Source organism: Macaca thibetana, chromosome 6 (assembly GCF_024542745.1).
Source record: "Macaca thibetana thibetana isolate TM-01 chromosome 6, ASM2454274v1, whole genome shotgun sequence".
NCBI lineage: Eukaryota > Metazoa > Chordata > Mammalia > Primates > Cercopithecidae > Macaca > Macaca thibetana.
The window spans coordinates 54,939,678-54,967,426 of record NC_065583.1 but is presented as its reverse complement, the minus strand read 5'-3'; the positions used below and the strand labels follow the sequence as shown (position 1 = coordinate 54,967,426).

General features: G+C 45.6%; 1 protein-coding gene across 1 annotated transcript; it reads left to right on the top strand.

Annotated features, from left to right (window-relative positions):
• Positions 1 to 359: 359 nt before the first annotated feature.
• TEX43 (testis expressed 43) lies at positions 360 to 5,477 on the top strand. Its single transcript, XM_050793387.1, has 3 exons — positions 360 to 483; positions 1,179 to 1,287; positions 5,227 to 5,477. Exons 1-3 carry the CDS (start codon positions 398 to 400, stop codon positions 5,434 to 5,436), a joined length of 405 nt encoding a protein of 134 aa, XP_050649344.1. The 5' UTR covers positions 360 to 397; the 3' UTR covers positions 5,437 to 5,477.
• Positions 5,478 to 27,749: the final 22,272 nt, after the last annotated feature.

Genomic DNA, 27,749 nt, shown 5'->3' with positions numbered 1-27,749 from the left:
CTCAAGTGATCCTTCTGCCTCATCCCCCCAAAGTGCTAGGATTACAGGCATGAGCCACTGTGCCAGGCCAGAAGGGGGATTTTTTTAAAAGCCCTTAAAATAGCTCTGAGCTGGACACTTTTTTTTTTTTAAGATAGATCTCACTCTGTCACCCAGGTTGGAGTGCAGTGCCTCTGCCTCCTGGGTTCAAGTGATTCTCCTGCCTCAGCCCCCTTAGTAGCTGGGATTACGGGCACCCACCACCACACCTGTAAGCTGGACACGCTTAACTGCTACTGTAACTGCTGAGAGTTACTATGAAGTTAGCAAAACATTGTTACATCAGAGCAGCGTTGTCATCATAATTAGACTAGTGAGTTAGTAAAGTAGATGAGAATTCCATCCACTGCTGTCAAGAATGGCTTCAGGGAAAGATACTTATCCTACTTTGCCTAAACTCAGTAACAGCTGCTCTGATGAGAGTCCCTACAAATCTGCTAATAAGTAAGGACTTACAGGGTTCTGGGGTTTTTGTTTGCTTGTTTTGCAACCTGGGAGCTACAAAGATAAGGTCAATAACTTTGTGTTCCCCTTTGGCATCTATATAGAAAGTTTTCTGTTCCAGAGGGAAATATGTGTGCACGGAAAGCAAGTGTGACCTGAGTGTAGAGCATACATAAATTCAGAAGTCAATAGAGTTACTGTTTTTTGTGGCTGGCCAGACATTTCCTTTAGGCAGTGGGTAGGCCTGAGGCAAATCCCTTAAAGTCAAGTTAAAATGGGCCTGATGCAGTGGCTCACGGCTCTAACCAACAGTTTGGGAGGCCAAGGCGGGTGGATCACTTGAGGTCAGGAATTTGAGACCAGCCTGACCAACATGGCAAAACCCCAGCTGGGCATGGTGATGAACTCCATCTCATTTAAAAAAAAAAAAAAAAAGATTAAAATGGACATTGTGGGCAAATTGTAAAGGATAGCATGCAGTTAGAGTTACAGATACCTGGCCCTGACTTGATCTTGGTGATACCTGGGTACTTGAATGGTTATCTTTTAGTTGCGTTTCAATAGCACAGCTGTCTGTCCTGCAGCAGCAGGGGACCAAACGTGAATGCACAATTGCCTCCAGTCCATGGAATGATGCTAAAATGATTGTATTTGGCTCACAAGATATCTTTTCTTCTTGCTTTCCTAATCGTCAGGTATGAGGAGATTCATTTGCCACAATTTTCATTAAAGCAAGGGATGATCCCAAGACGTTATGTTATGCCTTGGAAAGAAAACATGATATTCCGGAATGTGAATCTGAAGGTATTTCCCCATAAGCATACATAAGAAAAAAAAAAAAACATTAAGCTGGATGCGGTGACTCATGCCAATAATTGTAGCACTTTGGGAGACCAGAGGCTGGTGGATCATTTGAGGTCAGGAGTTCAAGACCAGCCTAGCCAACATGGTGAAACCCCGTCTCTACTAAAAATATGAAAATTAGCTGGGAGTGGTGGCGGGCACTTGTAATCCCAGCTACTTGGGAGGCTGAGGCATGAGAATCTCTTGAACCCGGGAGGCAGAGGTTGCAGTGAGCCGAGATTGCACCACTGCAATCTAGCCTGGGCGACAGAGCTAGATTCTGTCTCTAAATAAATAAATAAATTATATATATATAATTTAGCATATCGGTGATAGATGTACATAACTATACAAAAACTATTTTGAGCCGGGCGCGGTGGCTCAAGCCTGTAATCCCAGTACTTTGGGAGGCCGAGGCGGGTGGATCACGAAGTCAGGAGATCGAGACCATCCTGGCTAACATGGTGAAACCCCGTCTCTACTAAAAATACAAAAAACTAGCCGGGCGTGGTGGCGGGTGCCTGTAGTCCCAGCTACTCGGAGGCTGAGGCAGGAGAATGGCGTAAACCCGGGAGGCGGAGCTTGCAGTGAGCCGAGATCGGGCCACTGCACTCCAGCCTGGGTGACACAGCGAGACTCCGTCTCAAAAAAAACAAAACAAAACAAAAAAAAAACAAAAAACTATTTTGATGTACTGTCACATAAACTTGCAAATGAATGTTAAATAGTAATATTTGTTTAAATAACCTATTTATATACTGAAGAATTTCAGAAATTTCACGTGATGCTATCTAGAAGTTGTTAAACTCATCATCAGAAGATGCCATTAATATTAAAGGTACACTACAGAGTGTATATTTTTTAGGTTGTACTCCATATTCAGATAGCAAGGCATGGGAATATTTTGGCTAGTTTTACACATGATTTACCCATTCAATGCTCCTGTTCAGTCAGCAGTTTTATTTACTTATTCCTTTTTTTCTTTTTGGAGACAGGGTCTTGCTCTGTCGTCCAGGCTGGAGTGCAGTGGCATGATCAAAGCTCACTGCAGCCTCAATCTGCTGAGCTCAATTGATTCTCCTGCCTCAACCTCCCAAGTAGCTGGGATTACAGGTGCACATCACCATGCCTTGCTAGCTTTTTGATTTTTAGTAGAGATGAGGTCTCACTATGACTTCCAGTTTGGTCTTGAACTCGTGAGCTCAAGCGATCCTACTGCCTCGACCTTCCAAAGTTCTAGGATTATAGGAGTTAGCCACCACGCCGGGCCTACTTTATTTATTTATTTATTTATTTATTTATTTATTTATTTAGAGATAGGGTCTCACTCTGTCAGCCAGACAGGAGTGCAATGATGCAGTCATGGCTCACTGCAGCTGCAGCAACCTCTTGGGCTCAGGTGATCCTCCCACCTCAGCCTCCTGAGCAGCCGGGACTACAGGCATATGCCACCATGCCCAGAGAGTTTTGGTATTTTTTGTAGAGATGGGATCTCTCTATATGGTCCAGGTTGGTCTCCTGGGCTCAAGCGATCCTCCTGCCTTGGCCTCCCAAAGTGCTAGGATTACAGGCATGAACCACTGTACCCGGCTCCAGTCAATAGTTTTAAAACAGCAGGAAAACTACTATAGGTAAAATGCTGCAGCCACTGTAGAAGATAGTGAGACCATTCTTCAAAAAATTAAGCATAGAATTACCATATGATTCAGCAATTCCACTTCTAGGTATATGCTCAAAATAATCGAAAGCAGGGATTCCAACAGGCTTGTTTTAAAACATTTTGTGGCTGGCACGATGGCTCATGCCTGTGATCCTAGCACTTTGGGAGGCTGAGGCAGGCAGATCACCTGAGGTCAGGAGTTTGAGACCAGCCTGGCCAACATGGTGAAACACCATCTCTACTAAAAATACAAAAATTAGCCGGGCATGATGGCACATGTCTGTAATCCCTGCTACTTGGGAGGCTGAGGCAGGAGAATCACTTGAATCCAGGAGACAGAGGTTGCAGCAAGCCAGATCACGCCAGTGCACTCCAGCCTGGGCAACAGAGCGAGACTCCATCTCAAAATAAATAAATAAGTAAATAAATAAATAAACAAATATGTTTACTCAGATTTACTACAGTCTTAATATTAGTCTGCATTTCATGTAATTTAGTAGCGTATCCAGGTCATTTTAAATGCCCTAAGTAGCTTCAGCATGGTGACAGTATTGACTTTTTCATTTATGAGAATTATAGGTTGTAAACTTTATAAGTTAAAATCAGTAAAGAAAAACTTTGTTTTGATTGCATCAAAACACTTATTCTTGACCTTACTTTTAGAGCTATGATTCAGCATCATTTTTCAGAGCTATTTTACTTTTGCAATTTAGTTGACAGTGTTCCTACCAATGAAACTTAAATAAGTGAATTAAGTAATTAAGTAAAGTGAATGTTCCCACACTGAGTAAATGCTAACTTATGCTTTCCTTCCTTTTATTTATCCTCACCATTTTTCCATTAGGAGTTTAAAAACTGCATCTAACAACATTAAAAAATGTAGCACAGAGGCTGGGTGCAGTGGCTTATGCCTCTAATCCTAGCACTTTGGGAGGCTGAGACTGGGGGGTGGTTTGAGGCCAGGAGTTAAGACCAGCCAGAGCAACATAGTGAGATCCTGTCTATAAATTAAAAAAAAAAAAATTATCCAGGCATTGTGGTCTATGCTGTAGTCCCAGCTGCTTGGGAGGCTGAGGCAGGAGGATTGCTTGAGCCTAGGAGTTCCAGGCTGCAGTGAGTTACGATTGCACCACTGCACTCCAGCCTGGGTGACAGACTAAGGCCCCCCATCTGTGAACTATATATATATATATAAAACACAGCATTTTATATATATATAATTAGCAGACCAATCCAGTTCCACTGCCTAATCTTACCACATTCCTCTACCTTTCTGTCCTCCTCCCTGTATCTTTATTATTCATCCTCGTTGATCTTCAATGTCAGATGAACCAAACTGAAATAGACTTGCAGGATGTTTAATTAATTTATTTATTTTTGATAAATAAACAAATATATATATATATATATAAACACAACATACCAGAGTTGGGACTGCATCCCAAGAACAGGCCAGAATGCTATTTGGCAATATTGAAGAATCAGAAGTAGATATGTATTTAAGTTAATAACTTCAAATAGTTGTTATTTATCTATTCAACAGTTATAACAGCATCATTATACTTTATACCCTTTTGATACTTAGTAGTTGGCAAAGCTTTTTCATTCACATATATTTTATTTGCTACTCAAAGAATCCTTTAATATTCCCATTTTATATTTGAAAAAACTGAGTCTTCTGGGAGTAAAGGACTTGAAAAGGTCACTTTAAGCAGTGAAGCTCAAGTTCAACGATCTGCCTCCAAATGTATCACCTTTATAATCTGCATGACTCTTTCTGGTAGTCAGATCACACTGACCCACAAAGCATTGCTTTTAGAAAAGGGATGTTCCTCTGTTCAGGAGAGCTTCCTTCTCAACCAGGATGGTTAGAAAAACTATGGGGAAATTTCCATCTTTTTTTGGAGAGGGGATGGGGTCTCACTCTCTTGCCCAGGCTGAAGTGCAGGGGTGTGATCATAGCTCACTGCAGCCTTGGTTTCCCAGGATCAAGGGATTCTCTTGCCTCAGCCTCACAGACATGTGCCACCATACCCACCTAATTTTTTATTTTTTGTATAGATGGGGTCTTGCTATGTTGCCCAGGCTGGTCTCAAACTCCTGAGCTCAAGCAATCTTTCTTGGCTTCCCAAAGTGCTGGGATTAGAGGTATGAGCCATGGCTCCTGGTGAAACTTCCTTCTTAATCTAACAAGAAAATGATGTTTGATGTGTAACAGAGAAGATTTTCTTTCCTCTTAGCGAGCAGAAGTGTGTGGAATCCATACTGGCCCTTTAGAAGACTCTCTGTTTTTGGATCACAGTGAAAGGCTTTGCCATGGGGAAGATCGCAAAGTTGTCTTGCAGAAAGGCCCACCAGAAATAAAAATTGCAGATATGCCTCTGCATTCGCCTCTCTCCAGATACCAAAGCACTGTGATTTCCCATGGCTTCAGGAGGCGACTAGTCTGATGAAAGAAGAGTAAAATAATAAAGTGTTTCAATCTCTGCTCTCTTACTGTCTCTGATAAATGTTTAATGTGTTGTAAATTTGTATTTCACCTGCAAGTTCAATTTGTTTAAAGGTCTTAAGTCAGTTGTATAACTTAGAGATTATACAAGCTTTAGCAAGGAAACACTCTGAGATAATCTGAGATGAAGTGGAGGAGGAAGGAAAACTGCCTTGCTGACATTCATTTCACACTAAGCACATAAGAATCAGCAGACCAATCCAGTTCCACTGCCTAATCTTACCACATTCCTCTACCTTTCTCTCCTCCTCACTGTATCTTTATTATTCATCCTCGTTGATCTTCCATGTCAGATGAACCAAACTGAAATAGAGTTGCAGGATGTTTTACTTATTTATTTATTTATTTTTGATACAGAGTCTTGCTCTGTTGCCCAGCAGCTCACTGCAACCTCTGCATCCCGAGTAGCTGGGTCTATAAGTGCACAATTCAGGAGGAAAGAGAGCATGCCTGGCTAATTTTTTATTTTTTGTAGAGGTGAGGTTTCATCATGTTCCTCAGGCTGGTCTCAAACTCCTGAGCTCAAGTGATCCACCCACCTAAACCTCCCAAAGTGTTGGGATTACAGGTTTGAGCCACCACGCCTGGCAAGATTTGGAAATATTTTTGCTACTTGCTGATTCCACCTAACCTCCTCTTTTCTGACTACTCCTCCAACACACATATACCTAAGATTCTAGATACTGGTAATTAATCACCATGGTAATTAGAAGTGTTTGGCAGAAAACTCTTTGATGCATCAAACAATTTTAGTGAGAGTGTAGCAGGACGAGCCACAGACGAAACTCCTCAGACACCGAATTAAAGAAGGAAGAGGTTTTTTTATTCAGCCTGGAGCGCCAGCAGACTAGCATCTTAAGAGAGCCGAGCTCCCCAAAAAAGAAATTCTTGGCCTTTTTAAAGGCTTACAACTTTAAGGGGTCCACGTGAAAGGGTTGTGATAGATCGAGCAAGCGTGGGAAACGTGACTAGGGGCTACATGCATCAGCTAACAGAACAAAAAGTTTTACAATGCTTTTTTCATACAGTGTCTGGAATTTACAGATAACACAAGTAGTTTAGGTCAGGGGTTGATGTTATTATTACTACTTTTTTTTAACCGCTAGGGCAGGGTGGTGGTGTCAAGGTTGTCTGGCTATTTATCTTATTTTTGTTTCTTTCTAACTTTTTTCTTTCTCTCTTTCCTCCTGTCTTGTGAACTACGCAAGGTGGAGGGAGGAGGGCAGCAGGAGTAGTAGTGGTCTCCTTCCTTAAGAGAGATACATTTTCTGTATTGGTTTAGAGTATCCAAGTGCCAATTTCCTACAGCAAATAATTTATTCACATAATTTGGCTACACAACAACTACCATATGTAAAGTGATGCAGCCACTGTAAAAGACAGCCTGGTAGTTCCTCAAAAAATTAAACGTAGAATTACCATATGATTCAGCAATTCCACTTCTCAGAATATACTCAAAAGAATTGACACCAAGAATGTGAACAGATATTTGTACACCAGTGTTCATAGCAGCATTATTCACAAGAGCAAAAATGTGGAAACAACCCAAATGTTGATCAACTAATGAATGGATAAGCAAAATGTGGTATACACCTACAATGGAATATCATTTACCCACAAAAAGGAGTGATATTCTGATACATGCTACAACATGGAGGAACATTAAAACATCATACTAAATGAAACAACCCAGACACAAAAGAATAAATATTGTGTGGATTCCTCTTATGTGAGATCCGAAAATAGTCACCTTCATAAAGAAAGAATAGCTGGGCACAGTGGCTCACACCTGTAATCCTAGCACCTTTGGGAGGCCGACGTGGATGGATCACCTGAGGTTGGGAATTCGAGACCAGCCTGACCAACATGGAGAAATCCTGTCTCTACTAAAAACACAAAATTAGCCAGGTGTGGTGGCGCATGCCTGTAATCCCATCTACTCGGAAGGCTAAGGCAGAATTGCTTGAACCTGGGAGGTGGAGGCTGTGGTGAGCCGAGATCGCGCCATTGCACTACAACCTGGACAACAACAGCAAAACTCTGTCAAGAAAAAAAGGAAGGAAAGGAAGGAAAGGGGAGGGGAGGGGAGGGGAGGGGAGGGGAGGGGAAGGGAGGGAAGGGAAGGGGAGGGGAGGGAGAAAAAGAAAAAGAAAGGAGGGCCGGGCGCGGTGGCTCAAGCCTGTAATCCCAGCACTTTGGGAGGCCGAGACGGGCGGATCACAAAGTCAGGAGATCAAGACCATCCTGGCTTGAAGACCACCCGTCTCTACTAAAAATACAAAAAAAACTAGCCGGGCGAGGTGGCGGGCCTCTGTAGTCCCAGCTACTCGGGAGGCTGAGTCAGGAGAATGGCGTGAACCCGGGAGGTGGAGCTTGCAGTGAGCTGAGATCCGGCCACTGCACTCCAGCCTGGGGGACAGAGTGAGACTCTGTCTCAAAAAAAAAAAAAAAAAAAAAAAAAGAAAAGAAAAGAAAAGAAAAAGAATAGTGGTTACCACAGTCTGTGGGGGAGGAGGGAATGGGAAGTTATCATTTAATATGTACAGAATTTCAGATTGGCATGATGGAAAAATTCTAGAGATGGATGGTTGCCTAAGGTGAATGTACTTAATGCCACTAAATAGGATATTCAAAAAGGGCTAGCCAGGTGCGGTGATGTGGGCTTGTAGTCCCAGCTACTGCAGATGCTGATGTGGGAGGATTGCTTGAGCCCATTAGTTAGAGACCAGCCTGAGCAACATAGCAAAACTTTTATTTTATTTTATTTTATTTTATTTTATTTTATTTCATTTCATTTGGTTTTGTTTGTTTTTTGAGACGGAGTCTTGCTCTGTCGCCCAAGCTGGAGTGCAGTGGCATGATCTCAGCTCATTGCAGCCTCCACCTCCCAGGTTCAAGCGATTCTCCTGCCTCAACGTCCCAAGTAGCTAGCTGGGACTACAGGCGCGTGCCAAGACACCTGGTTACATTTTTGTGTTTTTAGTAGAGACGGGGTTTTACCTTGTTAGCCAGGATGGTCTCCATCTCCTGACCTCGTGATCTGCCTGCCTCGGCCTCCCAAAGTGCTGGGATTACAGGCGTGAGCCACCGCGGCCCAGCCAAGCACAGCTATTCTTAACATGACAAATGCTCAGTATGCCGTCTTCGTATCATGAAGTGGCATATATAAATTCTGTTTAATTTAGGCCAGGTGCTTCGTAGCATATCAAAGATAACTGAGACGGCAGCCTTGGATAAAAAGCAGTTCAGACTTGAGGTTCTTGGCATATTCTCACCAAATTACTATTTAGTAATATAGCTGGGACTACAGGCTCACACCACCATACCCAGCTAAGTTTTTTGTATTTTGGGTTTCACCGTGTTGACCAGACTGGTCTTGAACCCTTGAGCTGAGGCAATCCACCCACCTCGGCCTCCTAAAATGCTGGGATTACAGGCATGAGCCACTGCGCCCAGCCAGTAATACACTTTTTTTTTAAATGTTAGGTTATTTGTTTTACTTATTTGTTTATGTATTTATTTATTTTGAGACGGAGTCTCACTCTGTCACCCAGGCTGGAGTGCGGTGGCGCAATCTCGGCTCACTGCAACCTCCACCTCCCAGGTTCAAGCAATGCTCCTGCCTCAGCCTCCCGAGCTGGGTCTACAGGCACCTGCCACCATGCCCGGCTAAATTTTGTATTTTTAGTAGAGATGGGGTTTTACTACGTTGGCCAGGCCAGGCTGGTCTTGAACTCCTGACCTCAGCTGATCCTCCCGCTTCAGCCTCCCAGAGTGTTGGGATTACAGGCGTGAGCCACCACACCCAGCCTTTTTGTTTTATTTTCCTAAAGACAAATTATTGCTCTGTTGCACAGGCTGGAGTGCAGTGGCTATTCACAGGTGAAAACAGCATACTGAAGCTTTTCTAAAAAACAATATTGCCTGGCGCAGTGGCTCACGCCTGTAATCCCAGCACTTTGGGAGGCCTAGGTGGGCGGATTACCAGGTCAGGAGTCGAGACCATCATGGCTAACACGGTGAAACCCCGTCTCTACTAAAAAAAAAAAAAAATTAGCCGAGCATGGCGGCGGGCGCCTGTAGTCCCAGCTACTCAGGAGGCTGAGGCAGGAGAACTGCTTGAACCCGGGAGGCAGAGGTTGCAGTGAGGCGAGATCCGGCCATTGCACTTCAGCCTGGGTGACAAAGCAAGACCTCATCTCAAAACAAACAAAAACAATATTTTAAGATTTAAGTATGTACATTTTTTGGACAGAATGCTATTGCGCACTTAATATACTACACTATAGCATAAATGTAATTTTTTTTTTTTTTTTTTGAGATGGAGTCTCGCTCTCTCACCCAGGCTAGAGTGCAGTGGTGCCATCTCAGCTCAATGCAGCCTCTGCCTCCCAGGTTCAAGCAATTCTCCTGCCTCAGCCTGCTGAGTAACTGGGATTACAGGCACGTGCCACCAAGCCTGGCTAGTTTTGGTGTTTTTAGTAGAGATGAGGTTTCGCCATGTTGGTCGGGCTGGTCTCGAACCCCTGACCTCATCATCTGGCCGCCTCGGCCTCTCAAAGTGCTGGGATTACAGGCGTGAGCCATCGCGCCCAGCCGTAAATGTAACTTTTATATGCATTTGGAAACCAAAAAAAATTTGTGTGATTCACTTTATTGCAATACTTGCTTTATTGCAATTCTTCCAGTGATGGAAATTAAAAGTACTACTCCAGGGAATACAAGAATGCTAAGTGACACAGCCATGTTGCTGATATGGGGGAAGTTTTAGTGGTCTACATAGAAGATCAAGCCAGCCACAGAATTCCCTTAAGCCAAAGCCTAATTCAGAGTACTTCCAGCGGTCTGGAACTGAACATGCAATATCTCCCTCCCTGCGTTTCTGGGTTAAATCACATTTAGTCAGGATGTATAAGGTATAAGTATAAATCACATCCTGACTAAATGTGATTTAACCCAGGAATGCAGGGTTAGATTAATATCCAAGAATCAGTTAATGTAACACTCTGTATCAAAAGAATAAAACACAAAAGCCACATGATCTCAGTAGACACTAAACAAGTGTGTAACAAAATCTAACACTCCTTCATGATAAAAACTAGGAATCAAAGGAAACTTCCTCAACCTGATAAAGCTCATCAGTGAAAAACCCACAGCAAAAAAATTAAAAACAAACAAAACAAAACAAAAAACCCACAGCTAATATAACTAATGGTGAAGAAAGACTGGATCACTTCCTCCTAAGATCAGGAACAAGACAGAGATGGCTGCTCTCACCAATTCTATGTGTTATAGACTCAGCTTCTTAAACCTCATGAGCCAACCTCTGCTAGCTTCATCAACTTCTTAAACCTCATGAGCCAACCTCTGCTAGCTTCATCAACTTCTTAAACCTCATGAGCCAACCTCTGCTAGCTTCAGACTATTCTTCTGCAGCTTCTTCACCTCTCAGCTTGCTCTGGATTAGGCATTGGCTTAAGAGAATTTTGTGGCTGGTTTGACCTTCTATATGGACCACTAAAACTTTCCCCATGTCAGCAATATGACTGTTTGACTTATTAATATCATTCATATATTCCCTGGAATAGCACTTTTAATTTCCTTCAAGAACTTTTCCTTTGCATTCAAAACCTGGCTGTTTGATGCAAGAGGCTTTCTTTTGGCCTATCTTGGCTTTCGACATTTCTTCACTAAGCTTAACCATTTCTAGCTTTCAGTTTTGATACAGTTTGAATGTATGTTCCTGTCCAGATCTCATGTTGAAATGTAATCCCAAATCCAGGAGGTGGGGCCTGGTGGGAGGTGTGTGGATCATGGAGGCAGATCCCTCATGAATGGCTTGGGCCATCCCCTTGGCGATAAGTGAGCTTTTACTCTGAGTTCACATGAGATGTGGTCCTTTAAGTGTGTAGCACTTCTCCCACCCCGACTCTCTCTTGCCCCTGCTTTTGCCTTGTGATGTGCCTGCTCCCACTTTGCCTTCCACCATGAGTAAAAGCCCCCTGAGGCCTCCCCAGAAGCCAAGCAATGGTGGTGCCATGCTTCTACAGCCTGCACAGCCATTAGCCCATTTAACCTCTTTTCTTTATAAATTACCCAGTCTCAGGTACTCCTTTATAGCAAGGCGAGAACCAACTAATACAGATTTAAAGTGGAAGACGTGTGATACTTCCTTTCTCTTGAACACTTAGAAGCCATCGTAGGGTTATTAATTGGACTAATTTCAATACTGTTGTGTCTCAGGGAATAGGGAAGTCCAAGGAGAGGTGTAGGAATAGGGGAATGGCCAGTAAGTGGAGCAGTCAGAACACACACCACATTTATCTATTACGTTTCTGTCTTCTATGGGTGCAGCTTATGGCGCCCCAAACAATTCCAATAGTAACTTCAAAGATCACCGATCACAGATCACTACAACAGATATAATAATCATGAAAAAGCTTGAAAAATTGTTAGAATTTCCAAAATGTGACGCAGAAACATGAAGTGAGTGCATAGTGTTAGAAAAATGGCACCAATGACTTAACGGGGCTGCCACAAATCTTCAATGTGTAAAAAACACAGTGTCTGCCAAACACAAGAAAGTGAGGTATGCTTGTGATTCTTTTTATATGCTGCTGGATATGATTTGATATTATTTTGCTAAGGATTTTTACATCCATATTCAAAAGGGATATTGCTCTGTGCAGCTTTGATATCACAGTAATACTGGCTTCATAGAATGAATTGGGAAATATCCTTCCTATTTTTTTGAAACAATGTGAAAAGAATTGGTATAAATTCTTCTTTAAATGTTTGGTAGAATTGACCAGTGAAGCGGGCCGGCCGCGGTGGCTCATGCCTGTAATCCCAGCACTTTGGGAGGCCGAGGCGGGCGGATCACAAGGTCAGGAGATCGAGACCGTCCCGGCTAACACGGTGAAACCCCATCTCTACTAAAAATACAAAAAAATTAGCCGGACGTGGTGGCGGCGCTTGTGGTCCCAGCTACTTAGGAGGCTGAGGCAGGAGAATGGCATGAACCCAGGAGGCGGAGCTTGCAGTGAGCTGAGATAGTGCCACTGCACTCCAGCCTGGGTGACAGGGCCAGACTCCATCTCAAACAAAAAAAAAAAAAGAATTGACCAGTGAAGCAATCTGTAGCCTGGGCTTTTCTTTGCAGTTAGGTTTTGGGTTATTTATTCAATCTTTTTACTTATAATAGGTCTATTCAGATTGTCTTTTTTTTTTTCCCCGTGAGTGAGTTTTTGTTATTGATAATATTAAAAAGAAGAATGTTGAATTAATATGAATAATAGTTGGATTTACATTTGCAGTTTTACTGTGTTTTCTATATGCCTCATGTCCTTTTTGTTCCTCAATTTACATTTACTGCTTTCTTTTGCATTAAGTGAATATTTTCAAAGTAGCGTTTTAATTTATTTAATAGTTATTTAATATATTTTTTGAAGTATTTCTTTAGTGGCTGCTCTCAGGCTTGCCATATGCAACTTAATTTATCAACTTCAGATTTCAACTAATTTAATTTCAGTGAGATATAGACCCATTACTTCATTATAGCTCTATTTCTTGCCCCCCGTTTTTGTGTTATTACTGTTACACATATTACATTTTTAAATGTTACAAATACAACAGTACATTGGTATAATCATTACATTATATAATTTTATATCTTTTAAAGAAGCTGAAAGAAGGAAAGATAGCAAGTATATATTTATAGCTTTTGTTATATCAACCTTCTTACTTATCATTTCTGGCTCTCTTCATTTGTTCCTATGGATTTGAGTTACCATCTGGAGTCATTTCTTTAGTCCAAAGCAGCTATGCCACCATCCGTCTCCTTTGGGCTGTTATTGGCAAATATTTTCTTGTTTTTTTAAATTTTTTAACTTTATTTTTTTTGAGACAAAGTCTCACTCTGTCGCCCAGGCTGGAGTGTAGTGGTGCGATCTTGGCTCACTGCAACTTCTGCTTCCCAGGTTCAAGCAATTCTCATGCCCCAGCCTCCTGAGTAGCTGGGATTACAGGCGCGTGCCATCATGCCCCGCTGATTTTTGTGTTTTTAGTAGACAGCGTTTCACCATGTTGGCAAGGCTAGTCACGAACTCTTGACTTCAGGTGATCCACCCTCTTCAACCTCCCAAAGTGCTGGGATTACAGGCGTGAGCCACCGCACCCATCCAGGCAAATGTATTTGTTTAGGTTATAGGCCCCAAAACACAGTGTATGCATATTATTTTATACTATTGCTGTTTAAATCAGTTAAAAGAATAAAGCAGAAGAAATATGTATTTATACTATCTTGAATAATTACATAATTACATTTACTGGTTGTTAGGGACCAAATGTTTTTGTCCCCTCAGATTCAAAGGTTGAAACCTCAACTCCTGATGTGATTGTATTGGGAGGTGAGTATTGTATTGGGAAGTGAGTAGGTTTAGATGGAGTCATGAGGGTGGAGCCCCATGATGGGATGAATATCCTTATAAGAAGAGAAAGAGACCAGAGCTCACTTACTCTCTTCACCATGTGATAACACAGCAAGAAAGTGGCCATCTGCAAGCCAGGAAGAAGGCGGCTCTCACCAGGAACTCAATCTTCTGGGACCTTGACCTTGGACTTCCCAGATTCCACAACTGTGAGACATGAATGAATGTTGTTTAAGCCACACAGTCTACTGTATTTTGTTACAGCAGCCAGAGCCAAATAAGTCACTACTGCTCTTTGTGTAGATTCAGATTACCTTCTGAGATCCATTTCTTTTAGTCTGAAGAACTTCCTTTACTTTTTTTTTTTTTAAGGCATGTCTACTAGCAATTAATTGCCTTAGTTTTTGTTAATCTGGGAAATCTTTATTTCACCATCATTTTTGAAAGAAGCTTTGGTGGATATAGGATTCTTTGTTGTCAGGTTTAGTTTTGCTTCTTCTTCTTTTTTTTTTTTTAGAGCACTTTGAATATGTTATTCCACTGCCTTCTGGCTGCCACTATTTCAGCTGAAAAGATAACTGTTAATGTTATTGGGGTTCCCTTGTAAGTGACTCATTGTTTTCTGTGGCTATTCTTTGTTGCTGAGTCTCAACATTTTTCCTGGACATTTTTCCTATGATGTTTCTGTTTGTGGGTCTACTTGTGTTTATCCTACTTAGAGTTCATTGAGCACTCTAGATGTGTCAGTTAACATTCAATAAATTTGGCAAGACTTCAGCCATTATATCTCCAATTTTTTTTTCTGCTCCATTCTTTCTCCCCTCTCCTTCATGCTTCCATTACTTCTGTGTTGATGAACTTAGTGGTGTCCCAAATTTCTCTAAGACTCTGTTAATATTTCTTCATTCTATTTTCTTTTTGTTCTTCATGTTGCAAAAGCCCTATTAATCTATCTTCAAATTCCCTACTTTTTTATTCTGCCAGTTTGAAGATACTGTTGAATCCCCTCCTCCCTACCCCCAACCCCTAGTGAATTAATATTTAATTTGTTGTTTATTTTTCAACTCCAGAATTTCCATTTGTCTTTTTATAGTTTCTATCTCTTTACTGTTATTCTCTTTTTTTTTTTTTTTTGAGACGGAGTCTCGCTCTGTCGCCCGGGCTGGAGTGCAGTGGCCGGATCTCAGCTCACTGCAAGCTCTGCCTCCCGGGTTCAGGCCATTCTCCTGCCTCAGCCTCCTGAGTAGCTGGGACTACAGGCGCCCGCCACCTCACCCGGTTAGTTTTTTTGTATTTTTTTAGTAGAGACGGGGTTTCACTGTGTTAGCCAGGATGGTCTCGATCTCCTGACCTCGTGATCCGCCCGTCTCGGCCTTCCAAAGTGCTGGGATTACAGGCTTGAGCCACCGCGCCCGGCCTTGTTATTCTCTATTTAATGCAACATTTTTCTCGTATCTTCCTTTACTACTTTTTATTATTATTATTATTATAAAAGGATACAGTTTAAGAACAGCCAGGTGGAAGACATGCATAAGGCAAGGTATGGAGGAAGGAGCAGGGAGCGCCTATGCTCTCTTCAGGTGCACCACCCTCTCAGCACCTCCACATGTTCAGCAAGCTGAAACTATTCATTTTAGTTTTTTCTTTTTCTTTTCTTTTCTCTCTTTCTCTCTTTCCTTCCTTCTTTTCTTTTCTTTTCTTTCATGACAGGGTCCTGCTCTGTCACCCAAGCTGGAGTCCAGTAATAAGATCATGGCTCACTGCAGCTTCCACCTCCCAGGCTCCACAGCACTCCCCCTGCCTCAGCCTCCCGAGCAGCTGAGACTACAGGCACATGCCACCACACCAAATTTGTTTGTTTGTTTTTTTTGAGACAGTTTCGCTCTCGTCGCCCAGGCTGGAGTGCAGTGGCACAATATTGGCTCACTGCAACCTCCGCCTCCCAGGTTCAAGTGATTCTCCTGCCTCAGCCTCCCGAAGTAGGTAGGATTACAGGTGCCCACCAACACGCCCAGCTAATTTTTTTGTATTTTTAGTTGAGATGGGTTTCATCATGTTGATCAGGCTGGTCTTGAACTCCTGACCTCAGGTGATCTGAAAGGAACTGGGCACATTCCTCAGCCCCGGGCTCAAAACTCCCTGAGCCTAGCACAAACACATCCCATCCTCCCATCCCACCACCATATATCTCTCAAACTCCCTGAGCTCAGTACAAACACCACCTGGAAAGTCTCCGATAAGGGGACAGCCGTTCAAGGTTACTGAAAGCGCAGGAGCCAAAAGAATTTCTTTGTTCCCCTACAACTTTCAGGCTATAAAAAGCAAACGCTCGCATTGTTCGGGGCCCTCTGGTATACTGTGTAAAGGAGGGACCAAGTTCGAACTTGTAGTAAAGATCCTTGCCGCTTGGCTTTGACTCTGGACTCTGGTGGTCTTCTTTGGGGAACAAACAGTCTGGGCATAACATCTGGGGGCCCGTCCGGGATTCCCCAAGCCCACCAGACCCCTGGTCAACGGATCTGCTGAGATCGATCTACTGATAGGTGAGCTGGCTCGTCTCCGTTTGTCTGTCTGTGTCTGTGTGTCTGTTCTGAATCTGAATCTGCGACTCGCGAGGTCTGAAACTGAGGCTGGCACAGTCCTGGCGGACGCGCTATAGGACGGCCAGTGGAGACCGGTGGGAGACGTCCCCTGGCTCTCTTCTGATTTAAATTGCGATCTGAGTTGCCGGGAGCGTGTTCGCGATCCGGGCAACAGCTGAATCTGACCCCGGTCCCCGGGTGCGCACTCGCTGTCTGAATCTGACCCCGGTCCCCGGGTGCGCGCTCGCTGTCTGAATCTGACCCCGGTCCCCGGGTGCGCGCTCGCTGTCTGAATCTGACCCCGGTCCCCGGGTGCGCGCTCGCTGTCTGAATCTGACCCCGGTCCCCGGGTGCGCGCTCGCTGTCTGAATCTGACCCCGGTCCCCGGGTGCGCGCTCGCTGTCTGAATCTGACCCCGGTCCCCGGGTGCGCGCTCGCTGTCTGAATTGCCCCGGTCCCCGGGTGCGCGCTCGCTGTCTGAATTGCCCCGGTCCCCGGGTGCGCGCTCGCTGTCTGAATTGCCCCGGTCCCCGGGCTCCCGGCTTCCAGCGCCGCGCTCCCGGCCCGGTCCCCGGGCTCCCGGCTTCCGGCGCCGCGCTCCCGGCCCGGTCCCCGGGCTCCCGGCTTCCGGCACGCGCTTCCGGCGCCGCGCTCGCGGCCCCGGTCCCCGGGCTCCCGGCTTCCGGCGCGCGCTTCCGGCGCCACGCCCGCGGCCCCGGTCCCCGGGCTCCCGGCTTCCGGCGCAGATTTCCTTTACAGGGATTCTAACCCACATTCCTTTACAAAAAGAGACACAGAAAGTGAGACGGGAGAGGGAGAAAGTGAGAAGGGAAATCGGAAAGAGAAAGGGGAGGAAACGGCAGACGTGGAGAGTCAGAGAGAGAGACAGAAAGAAAAAGAGACTGAGTGTGAAGGAGAAAGGACACGGGATGACAGAGAGAAAGAGAGCGCGCGCGAATGAAAGAGCAGGAGAGAGCAGGCGGAGGGGAGGCAGCCGGCACTCACGGGCCTGCTGAAAGGGAAAGTAACTTTGAGGGGCCGGCGGGGCGGACGCGAGGGCGCACTTCGCGGACTAGCCCCCCCCAGCCGCCTGACTCCACGGTGGCTTTACCCCTCTGGGAAATAGGACCCCCAGATGACACAGGAATCCCCAGGCTCCAGTACTGGCCATTCTCCACCAGTGATCTGTATAACTGGAAGACTCAGAGTGCTCGGTTTTCAGACAACCCCAAAGATCTACTGGCTTTACTGGATAGTGTCATGTTCACCCACCAGCCCACTTGAGACGATTGTCAGCAGCTCCTCCGAATCTTGTTTTCCACGGAGGAGCGAGAGAAAATACAGGTAGAAGCTAGAAAGCTGGTCCCGGGGGACGACGGTCAACCAACTGCCAACCCCGACCTCATAAACGCGACCTTTCCTCTGACCAGGCCGGCATGGGACTACAACACGGCAGAAGGTAGGGGACGGCTACGCCTTTATCGCCAGACTCTAATGGCAGGTCTCCGGGCAGCTGCTCGCAAGCCCACTAATTTGGCTAAAGTATATTCTATTCTGCAAGAAAAGACAGAGAGCCTAGCCACCTACTTAGAAAAATTAATGGAAGCTTTTAGACAGTACACCCCCATAGATCCAGAGGCTCCAGGAAGTCAGGCAGCTGTTGTAATGTCATTCGTAAATCAGGCAGCCCCAGATATTAAAAGAAAACTCCAGAAATTAAAAGACTTGGAAGGAAAGCGGATTCAGGACCTCCTTCAGATAGCCCAGCGGGTTTACAATAACAGAGATACTCCAGAAGAAAGGCAATTTAAGGCCACTGAAAAAAATGACCAAGGTCCTGGCAGCAGTAGTACAGAAAAAGCATCTACAGCCAGAGTACACCCAACCCAGGCGGCCCCCCAAGGCATGATAATCTGAAAAAAGACCAATGTGCCTACTGCAAAGAGGCTGGCCACTAGGTAAGAGACTGCCCCAAAAAGAAACAACGAGGACAGGGACCCCCTAGGTCTACACCCGTACTAGTCACTCAAGATGAAGACTAGGGAAGACGGGGTTCGGATCCCCTCCCCGAACCTAGGGTAACTTTGCAAGTAGAGGGGTCCCCAGTCCAGTTCTTGGTCGATATGGGAGCACAGATCCATTTCCTCCCTGAGGGGCCCATCGTGACCAACTCCCACAATCAACCCGTGTCCGTCCTAACTATAACCCTAGAAGATGAGTACCGGCTCCACCAGGAGCAACCGGCCCCTGACCAGGACATAGCAACCTGGCTCCAGCAATATCCAGAAGCTTAGGCGGAAACAGGGGGCTTAGGACTAGCAAAACACCGTCCTGCTTTATTTGTTGAACTTAAACCTGGGGCAGACCCCGTGCAAGTACGCCAATACCCGATGCCCCTAGAGGCCAAGAAAGGAATTGCCCCGCATATCCGCCGACTCCTTGACCAAGGAATCCTCTGCTCATGTCACTCACCCTGGAATACTTCATTGTTGCCGGTATGAAAACCTAATAGTGGAGAATACAGACCTGTACAAGACTTAAGAAAAATCAATAAGAGGGTTGTGGACATACATCCAACTGTGCCTAACCCATATACCCTCCTAAGCACCCTAAACCCTAAACATCAATGGTACACTGTTTTAGATTTAAAAGATGCTTTCTTCAGTTTGTCTTTAGCCCCTCAGAGCCAAAAGCTCTTCGCCTTCAAGTGGAATGACCCTGATAGAGGCATAAGTGGCCAACTGACATGGACCAGACTGCCGCAAGGATTCAAAAACTCTCCTACCCTGTTCGATGAGGCCCTCCATGAAGACCTGGGTGAGTACCGACGCAAACACCCTGAAATAACCTTACTACAGTATGTTGATGACCTCCTGATTGCTGCTGAGACCCAAGAAGCTTGCATCCAAGGGACCAAAGGTCTCTTACAAGCTCTGGGAAATCTAGGATACCGAGCCTCAGCAAAGAAAGCTCAAATCTGTAAATCAGAGGTAACATACCTAGGATACCTGCTTAAAGAAGGGCAGCGCTGGTTAACAGACGCCCGAAAACAAACTGTTCTGCAGATCCCCAGGCCGCAATCCACCCGACAAGTGAGGGAATTCCTGGGGTCAGCGGGGTTTTGCAGACTATGGATACTTGGGTTCGCAGAACTGGCTAAACCCTTATATCAGGCAACACGGGGGCAGCAGCCATTTAAGTGGACAGACGAAGCCGAGTCGGCTTTCCAACAGATTAAAACTGCCCTACTCTCCGCGCCTGCACTGGGACTACCTGATGTTACCAAGCCCTTCCACTTATACGTAGATGAAAATAAAGGTATCGCTAAGGCAGTAATAACTCAAAACTTAGGCCCCTGGCAGAGGCCAGTTGCCTACCTGTCAAAGAAGTTAGACCCAGTGGCTGCCGGGTGGCCCCCTTGTCTCCGAATGATTGCAGCCACGGCTCTGATGGTGCAGGATGCTGATAAGCTTGTCATGGGGCAAGAATTGCGGGTCGTTACCCCACATGCCATCGAAGGTGTACTCAAACAGCCACCTAATCGATGGATGAGTAACGCCCGACTCACCCACTACCAAGGATTACTACTAAATCCTCTCAGGATAACTTTCCTGCCCCCAACGACCTTAAACCCTGCCTCGCTGCTGCCCAACCCGGACCTGGACGCCCCACTCCATGACTGCACCGAGATACTAGCTGAGGTGCACGGAGTTCGAGAAGACCTGCAGGATCGCCCACTTCCTGACGCCGACCTCGTCTGGTTCACTGATGGGAGCAGCTTCATGCATCAGGGCCAGAGGTACGCTGGAGCGGCAGTGACTTCAGAGACTAAGGTAATCTGGGCGGAACCCCCTGCCCCCGGGGACATCGGCCCAGAAGGCCGAATTGATAGCGCTCACCCAAGCTCTTACCTTAGGGGCGGGGAAAAAGCTGACGGTATATACAGACAGCCGATATGCTTTTGCAACAGCGCATATACATGGGGCCATTTACAGGGAGCGGGGGTTACTAACGGCTGAAGGAAAAGAAATAAAAAACAAGCAAGAAATCCTAGCCCTGCTAACAGCCCTATGGAGGCCAGAAAAGTTAGCCATTGTGCATTGCCCAGGGCATCAGAAACTAACTACTCCAACTGCTCAAGGCAACTTTCTAGCGGACCAAACTGCAAGAAAGGTGGCGAAGGCTCCCAGCCAACTCCTTGCACTCCAGCTCCCTGACCCGGGCCCCCGGGACTTGCCATATTTCCCTGATTATTCAGAACAAGATCTCCAGTGGATTGACAAGCTTCCCCTGAAACAGATCCAGAATGGGTGGTGGACTGATACTAATGACCAAACCATCCTACCAGAAAAATTAGGACAACAAGTGTTAGAACACATCCACCGAACCACCCACCTGGGTGCTCGGCGGATGATAGACCTGATCAGACGCTCTAAGCTCAAATTCAGACATACAGCCGAGATGGCCAGCAACATCGTGACAAGTTGCAAAGTCTGCCAGCTTAACAACGCCTACCCCCAATCCCAGGCTGCAGCGGGAACAAGGCTCAGGGGAACCAGGCCCGGTATCTACTAGGAAGTAGATTTTACTGAGATAAAGCCAGGAAAATACGGGTATCGGTACTTACTTGTCTTTGTAGATACTTTTTCAGGGTGGACTGAAGCATTCCCCACCAAGAAAGAGACTGCTCAGGTTGTAGCAAAGAAAATCCTGGAAGATATCCTCCCCAGGTATGGCTTCCCCGTCCAGATAGGGTCAGATAATGGGCCGGCCTTCGTCGCTAAGGTAAGTCAGGATTTGGCTTCCATCCTTGGGGCAAATTGGAAACTACATTGCGCTTACAGGCCCCAGAGTTCAGGACAGGTAGAGAGAATGAATCGGACCTTAAAAGAGACCTTAACTAAATTGATTATGGAGACTGGCGCTAATTGGGTGGTCCTTCTCCCCTACGCTCTGTTCCGGGCCCGTAACACCCCTTACAGACTGGGCCTTACTCCTTATGAAATTATGTATGGCAGACCCCCACCCTTAGTTCCCGGCCTAAAAGATGATCTGCTCAAGTCCGAAACAGAAAATGTCTCTGAACTCTTGTTTTCCCTACAAGCCTTGCAGAAAATTCATCAAGAAATCTGGCCCAAGCTGAAGGAACTATATGAGACCGGTCCCCCGCCGACACCCCATCCGTACCAGCCGGGAGACTGGGTCCTGGTCAAGCGACACCGACAAGAGACCCTAGAACCCAGGTGGAAAGGACCACTCCAGGTACTCCTAACCACACCCACCGCCCTGAAGGTAGAAGGCATCGCATCGTGGATCCACTACACCCACGTCAAGCCAGTGGACCCAACCTCTGATCTTCTGGGACCAATCACGGCGGCGGTTGAAGCACCGGACACGTGGACTGTGGACAGAGCTAGGAACAACCCCTTAAAACTCACCCTGCGCCGGCAGCATAGCTCACTGCAAACATGCAGTTAGGTAGTCTAACCCTAATGTTAGTCGCCCTAGTGGCCGCTGGAGAAATCACAAAACCAGCTCATAATCCCTTTGTCTGGGAGATTCTGGCTTTATGAAAACCGAACCCACCCTGGGCAACCTCATAAGCCCGGAAAATTATTGGCCAGTGCTGATTGCCCTTCCTCAGGGTGCAACAGCCCAATTCTACTAAATTTTACTGGTTTTCAAATAGCCAAACCTATGACACCAATAATATGCTTTGAGTTTGATCAGACTAAATACAATTGTAAACACTATTAGTGGCACCAAAATGCTGGCTGTCCTTATAACTATTGTAACATCCACAGACCCCGTTATTGGGGAGAGAGAAAACAGTTAGACCCTAAATGGCCCTTCTATCGTAGACGGGATAGAGACTTTCCATATACATGGATAGTTAGAGATCCCTGGAACTCCCGCTGGACCACACCTCAACATGGGGCTGTATACTACTTCCCCTCCTCCACATGGCCTAGCAGTCACCTCTATCTGTGGCGAGGCCTAGTGCAAGTACTGCCCCTGGTCAACGGGAATATCCAACGACAGGAAAACAGACTAACACAAGACTTACGTCCTTTCTCCTGGTTAAAGTTATTACAAGAAGGACTAGAACTTGCTAAACTTACAGGACTTCATAGCCTGTCTGGCTGCTTCCTGTGCGCCACTCTAGGGCGTCCACCGCTAACAGCTGTCCCTCTGCCATGGGGACCCTCTACCTTTGCCCAAGCTAACAACCTCCGAAACCACTCGTATGCTCCTATCCTGAACGTGCCCCTATACCTAAACCCCAGTCAGGAGAAGTTTCCCTACTGTTTCTCAGGAACCAATTCCAGCCTCTGCAGCATCACTGCAACGCCCCCTAATATCACCTTAAGGGCTCCATCAGGCATATTCTTCTGGTGTAATGGAACCTTATCTAAGAACCTACCTAGTCCTTCTGTTAATAACCTACTGTGTCTCCCTGTCACATTAGTTCCCCGGTTGACTCTACTAACTGCTGGCGAGTTCCTAGGGTATACCGGTAACTGGACTAGTGCTGTTATTCACCCAGACCCTAGACCAAGACCTGCACGAGCCATATTTCTCCCCCTCATTGCAGGAATCTCCCTCACCGCATCCTTCATTGCGGCCGGACTGGCGGGGGGAGCCCTAAGTCACACCCTCATAGAAAGTAACAAGTTATACCAACAATTTGCCGTTGCTATGGAGGAGTCGGCTGAGTCCCTTGCCTCCCTTCAGCGGCAGCTCACGTCCCTAGCTCAGGTAACCTTGCAAAACCGGAGGGCCCTAGACCTACTCACTGCAGAAAAAGGTGGTACATGTATATTTCTAAAAGAAGACTGTTGTTTCTACATAAATGAATCAGGACTTGTAGAGGACCGGGTCCAACAGTTACGCAAGTTAAGCACTGAAGTAAAAACACGGCAGTTTGCTTCAGCTGCAGACCAATGGTGGAATTCCTCTATGTTTTCTCTGTTAGCCCCCTTCCTTGGACCCCTGCTAAGTCTACTATTTCTGCTTACCTAGGACCTTGTGTTGTTAACAGAATTTTACAATTTGTTAGGGAGAGATTTGACACCGTACAACTCATGGTCCTCAGAGCCCAATACCAACCTGTAAATGCTGAAACAGAATCAGACTTATAAGACCCAAGATTGGCTCTAAAGATACCTGAAAAGAAGGGGGGAATGAAAGGAGCTGGGCACATTCCTCAGCCCCGGGCTCAAAACTCCCTGAGCCTAGCACAAACACATCCCATCCTCCCATCCCACCACCATATATCTCTCAAACTCCCTGAGCTCAGTACAAACACCACCTGGAAAGTCTCCGATAAGGGGACAGCCGTTCAAGGTTACTGAAAGCGCAGGAGCCAAAAGAATTTCTTTGTTCCCCTACAACTTTCAGGCTATAAAAAGCAAACGCTCACATTGTTCGGGGCCCTCTTGTATACTGTGTAAAGGAGGGACCAAGTTCGAACTTGTAGTAAAGATCCTTGCCGCTTGGCTTTGACTCTGGACTCTGGTGGTCTTCTTTGGGGAACAAACAGTCTGGGCATAACAGATCCACCTGCCTCGGCCTCCCAAAGTGCTTGGATTACAGGCGTGAGCCACCACACCTGGCCTACTAATTTTTTTAAAATTTTCATTTATTTATTTGTAGAGACAAGGTCTTGCCATGTTGCCCAGGCTGGTGGAACTACTTCTTTAATCAGAGTTTTCTGTAGTTCTTTGAACATATTTTTAATGGTTCCTTTGAATGCTTTGTTAAAACTGACAGCTCAGCCAGGCACAATGGCTCACACCTGTAATCCAAGCACTTTGGGAGGCTGAGGGAGGATTGCTGGAGCTCAGAAGTTCAAGACCAGCCTGGGCAACATAGTGAGACCCCCCCATCTCAATAAACAAAACAAAGCTGGTCATTTCTCTTACTTGCTTTTTTTTTTTTTTTTTTTTTTTTTTTTTGGTTAATGGATTATACTTCTCTCTTTTTTTGCATGTCTCAAAATTTTTTCTTGGAAAATGGATATTTTAGAAAATATATTGTAGCAACTTTGGGTACTAATTCCTTCCAGTCCCACCCAACTCTAGTGCATTTTGTTCTTATTTGCTTGTTTATTTGTTTAGTGACTGGCTGGATAATTTTAGTGAAATATAATCTCTCCCCACTCCCATTCCCACCCCCACATCCACCTGCAGTGTTAAACCTCTGATGTTGTTTCTCAGGATCTCAGCCTTGGGTATGCCCAGTTACCCTCTGAGGACAGTGGTTTTGGCAGAACTCTCTTCAATATTTATTTTCCTGACTCCACCCAGCTGTTAAGCTCCACTAATTGCAGCTGATTGCTCTATTGTTTTCAACAACACCCTAAGGAATGAATTGCTCCAAAGACTAATCCCATTACTTTTGGGTTCTTTTTTTTCAGTCTCAGCTCACTGCAGCCTCCACCTCCTGGGGTCCAGCTATTCTTGTGCCACAGCCTCCAGAGTAGCTGGGATTATAGTCGCACACCACCACACCCGGCTAATTTTTGTATTTTTAGTAGAGATAATTTCGCCATGTTGTCCAGGCTGGTCTTGAACTCCTGACTTCAAGTGATCCACCCACCTTGGCCTCCCAAAGTGCTGGGATTACAGGCATGAGCCACCACAGCTTTGGGCTCTTTTGAAGGGATAGTTCTCAAGGTCAATGAGATTTGTTCTTACTCCAGAAGGATTCTTCCAGCTATCTCTTTCCCTGGTTCTCTCAGTCAAACTAGCCAGCCTACAGTTTATATCTCCAGTGAGTCTACCAATCTCCTTTCGACTGCCTTTCATGACAACCTCCCTTGTGTTGGAGAGCACCTTAGGCTTAAGCTTCTCCAAACACTTTTGCAAAAAAGTCACGTCCTCTGGGAAGAAAGTAGGTGTGTTATGGCCTGCTTCTCCCCTTAAGCAAAATCTCCAAGCCATGGCTGTGGAGTTTGGGATGATTTTTAAAAAGGCATGTAGGCCAGGCGTGGTGGCTAATGCCTCCCACTTTGGGAGGCCGAGGCGATTGGATCACCTGAGGTCGGGAGTTTGAGACCAGCCTGACTAACATGGAGAAACCCCGTCTCTACTAAAAATACAAATTTAGCCGGGTGTGGTGGTGCAAGCCTGTAATCCCAGCTACTCAGGAGACTGAGGCAGGAGAATCACTTGAACCTGGGAGTTGTACTTCAGCCTGGCAGCAAGAGTGAAACTCAGTCTCAAAAAAAAAAAAAAAAAAAAAAAAAGGCACAAATCTCTCCACATGACACACCTATTCCAGGAGTTGAGCACTCAGTGGAGTGGGAGGACAGTGTAATTGGGTCTTCTTATCTTGCTTCTCCCAGCATGGAACCACCACCTTACAACCTGGGCAAGTGTAATTGGGGCCTCAATATTCTTGGTGGCTCTGTGCCCAATGTAGAGAGCTTCTATCCCATGGGTTGGAGCAGGGTAGAAGAGAGTCCCCACCTCCTGGTAACACTTGCCTGGTGCTTAGCCTGAGAAACAGGTAAGGGGAAGGATGAGAAATACTGACATCCTGCCCCTCCTGCAAAGACAGCCCTCTGACTAGAAATGGGAGAGGAGAAGCCCTGTGTTCAAGTTCATCTAGATATTCATGCTCTCTAGAGTGTGCGGTTGGATTTCTTACAGAAGCACCAGAACCGCGCCCTGTAGCCTTTTCGTCCAAACACCTTCACCTTACTCTTTTAGCCTAGCCCTCGTGTTTGCATGCGGCGGCTGCCGCAGCTCTAATACTTTCAGAGGCCCTCAAAATCACAAACTATGCTCAACTCACTCTCTACAGTTCTCATAACTTCCAAAATCTATTTTCTTCCTCACACCTGACGCATATACTTTCTGCTCCCCAGCTCCTTCAGCTGTACTCACTGTTTGTTGAGTCTCCCACAATTACCATTGTTCCTGGCCCAGACTTCAATCCGGCCTCCCATATTATTCCTGATACCACACCTGACCCCCATGGCTGTATCTCTCTGATCCACCTGGCATTCACTCCATTTCCCCATATTTCCTTCTTTCCTGTTCCTCACCCTGATCACACTTGGTTTATCGATGGCAGTTCCACCAGGCCTAATCGCCACTCACCAGCAAAGGCAGGCTATGCTATAGTATCTTCCACGTCTATCCTTGAGGCTACCGCTCTGTCCCACTCCACTACCTCTCAGCAAGCCGAACTCATTGCCTCATTCTTGCAAAAGGACTGCGTGTCAATATTTATATTGACTGTCTCTTTGGACTCAGCCCACTTGCACCCAAGGGAAATAAACAGCCTTGTTGCTCAAACAAAACCTGTTGGTGGACTCTCTTCACACAGACTCGTGTAACATAGAGAACATAAGTACAGACCAAAGAATTAGAAGAAATACTAGACTAATTCTGTCTTCTTATTTGGCAAGTACTGAAACCTAAGTAAAGGTATATGAGAAAAGATAAACAGTGAGCTATAATTTATGTAACTATGCCATTCTGTCACCCAATTCAGTCCAAGACTCGAGAAATAACTGGGAGTACCTCATAGAGGAGTTATTTTATACATCACATGTAAGGAACAAAAAGCTGTAGTCCTGAATTTCTAAAAGCTATTTAGGATACGTAGATTTTTGCTTCCTATAATCCCCTAACACTACCTTACCACTAAAATATGCCAGAGCCAATTAACCCACTTCTCTTTAAGAGGAAGCATTATCAGCACTCTGTGTCTATTAAGAATCTTTCCAGGGCCAGGCGCAGTGGCTCACACCTGTAATCCCAGCACTTTGGGAGGCCGAGGCAGGCGGATCACCTGAGGTCGGGAGTTTGAGACCAGCCTGACCAACATGGAGAACCCCTGTCTACTAAAAATACAAAATTAGCCGGGCATGGTGTCGCATGTCTGTAATCCCAGCTACTTGGGAGGCTGAGGCAGGATAATTGATTGAACCCAGGAGGCAGAGGTTGCAATGAGCTGAAATCGTACCATTGCTCTCCAGCCTAGTCAATGAGGGAAACTCCGTCTCAAAAGAAAAGAATTTTGTCCTCCACTAAAAACAAAGGTAAATTTAGCTGGTGATGGGATAATTTCCAGCAAGGTCTTTGAGTAAAATTTTGAGGTATTTCTTATGTTTATACCACTCAACTAGAAATCAAAATCCAAGGTAATTACTGAGACCAAATAAATTTCCTAGGAATGAGGAATGGGAATGTTACAGGACATCCTGAAGGGGCTACACCCTCTATGAA

Coding starts and splice junctions, on each gene's coding strand:
- TEX43 (XM_050793387.1), top strand. CDS start 398: ATGGCTTCAGGGAAAGATACTTATCCTACTTTGCCTAAACTCAGTAAC. Junction 484..1,178: donor CCCTACAAATCTGCTAATAA/GTAAGGACTTAC, acceptor CCTAATCGTCAG/GTATGAGGAGATTCATTTGC. Junction 1,288..5,226: donor TCCGGAATGTGAATCTGAAG/GTATTTCCCCAT, acceptor CTTTCCTCTTAG/CGAGCAGAAGTGTGTGGAAT.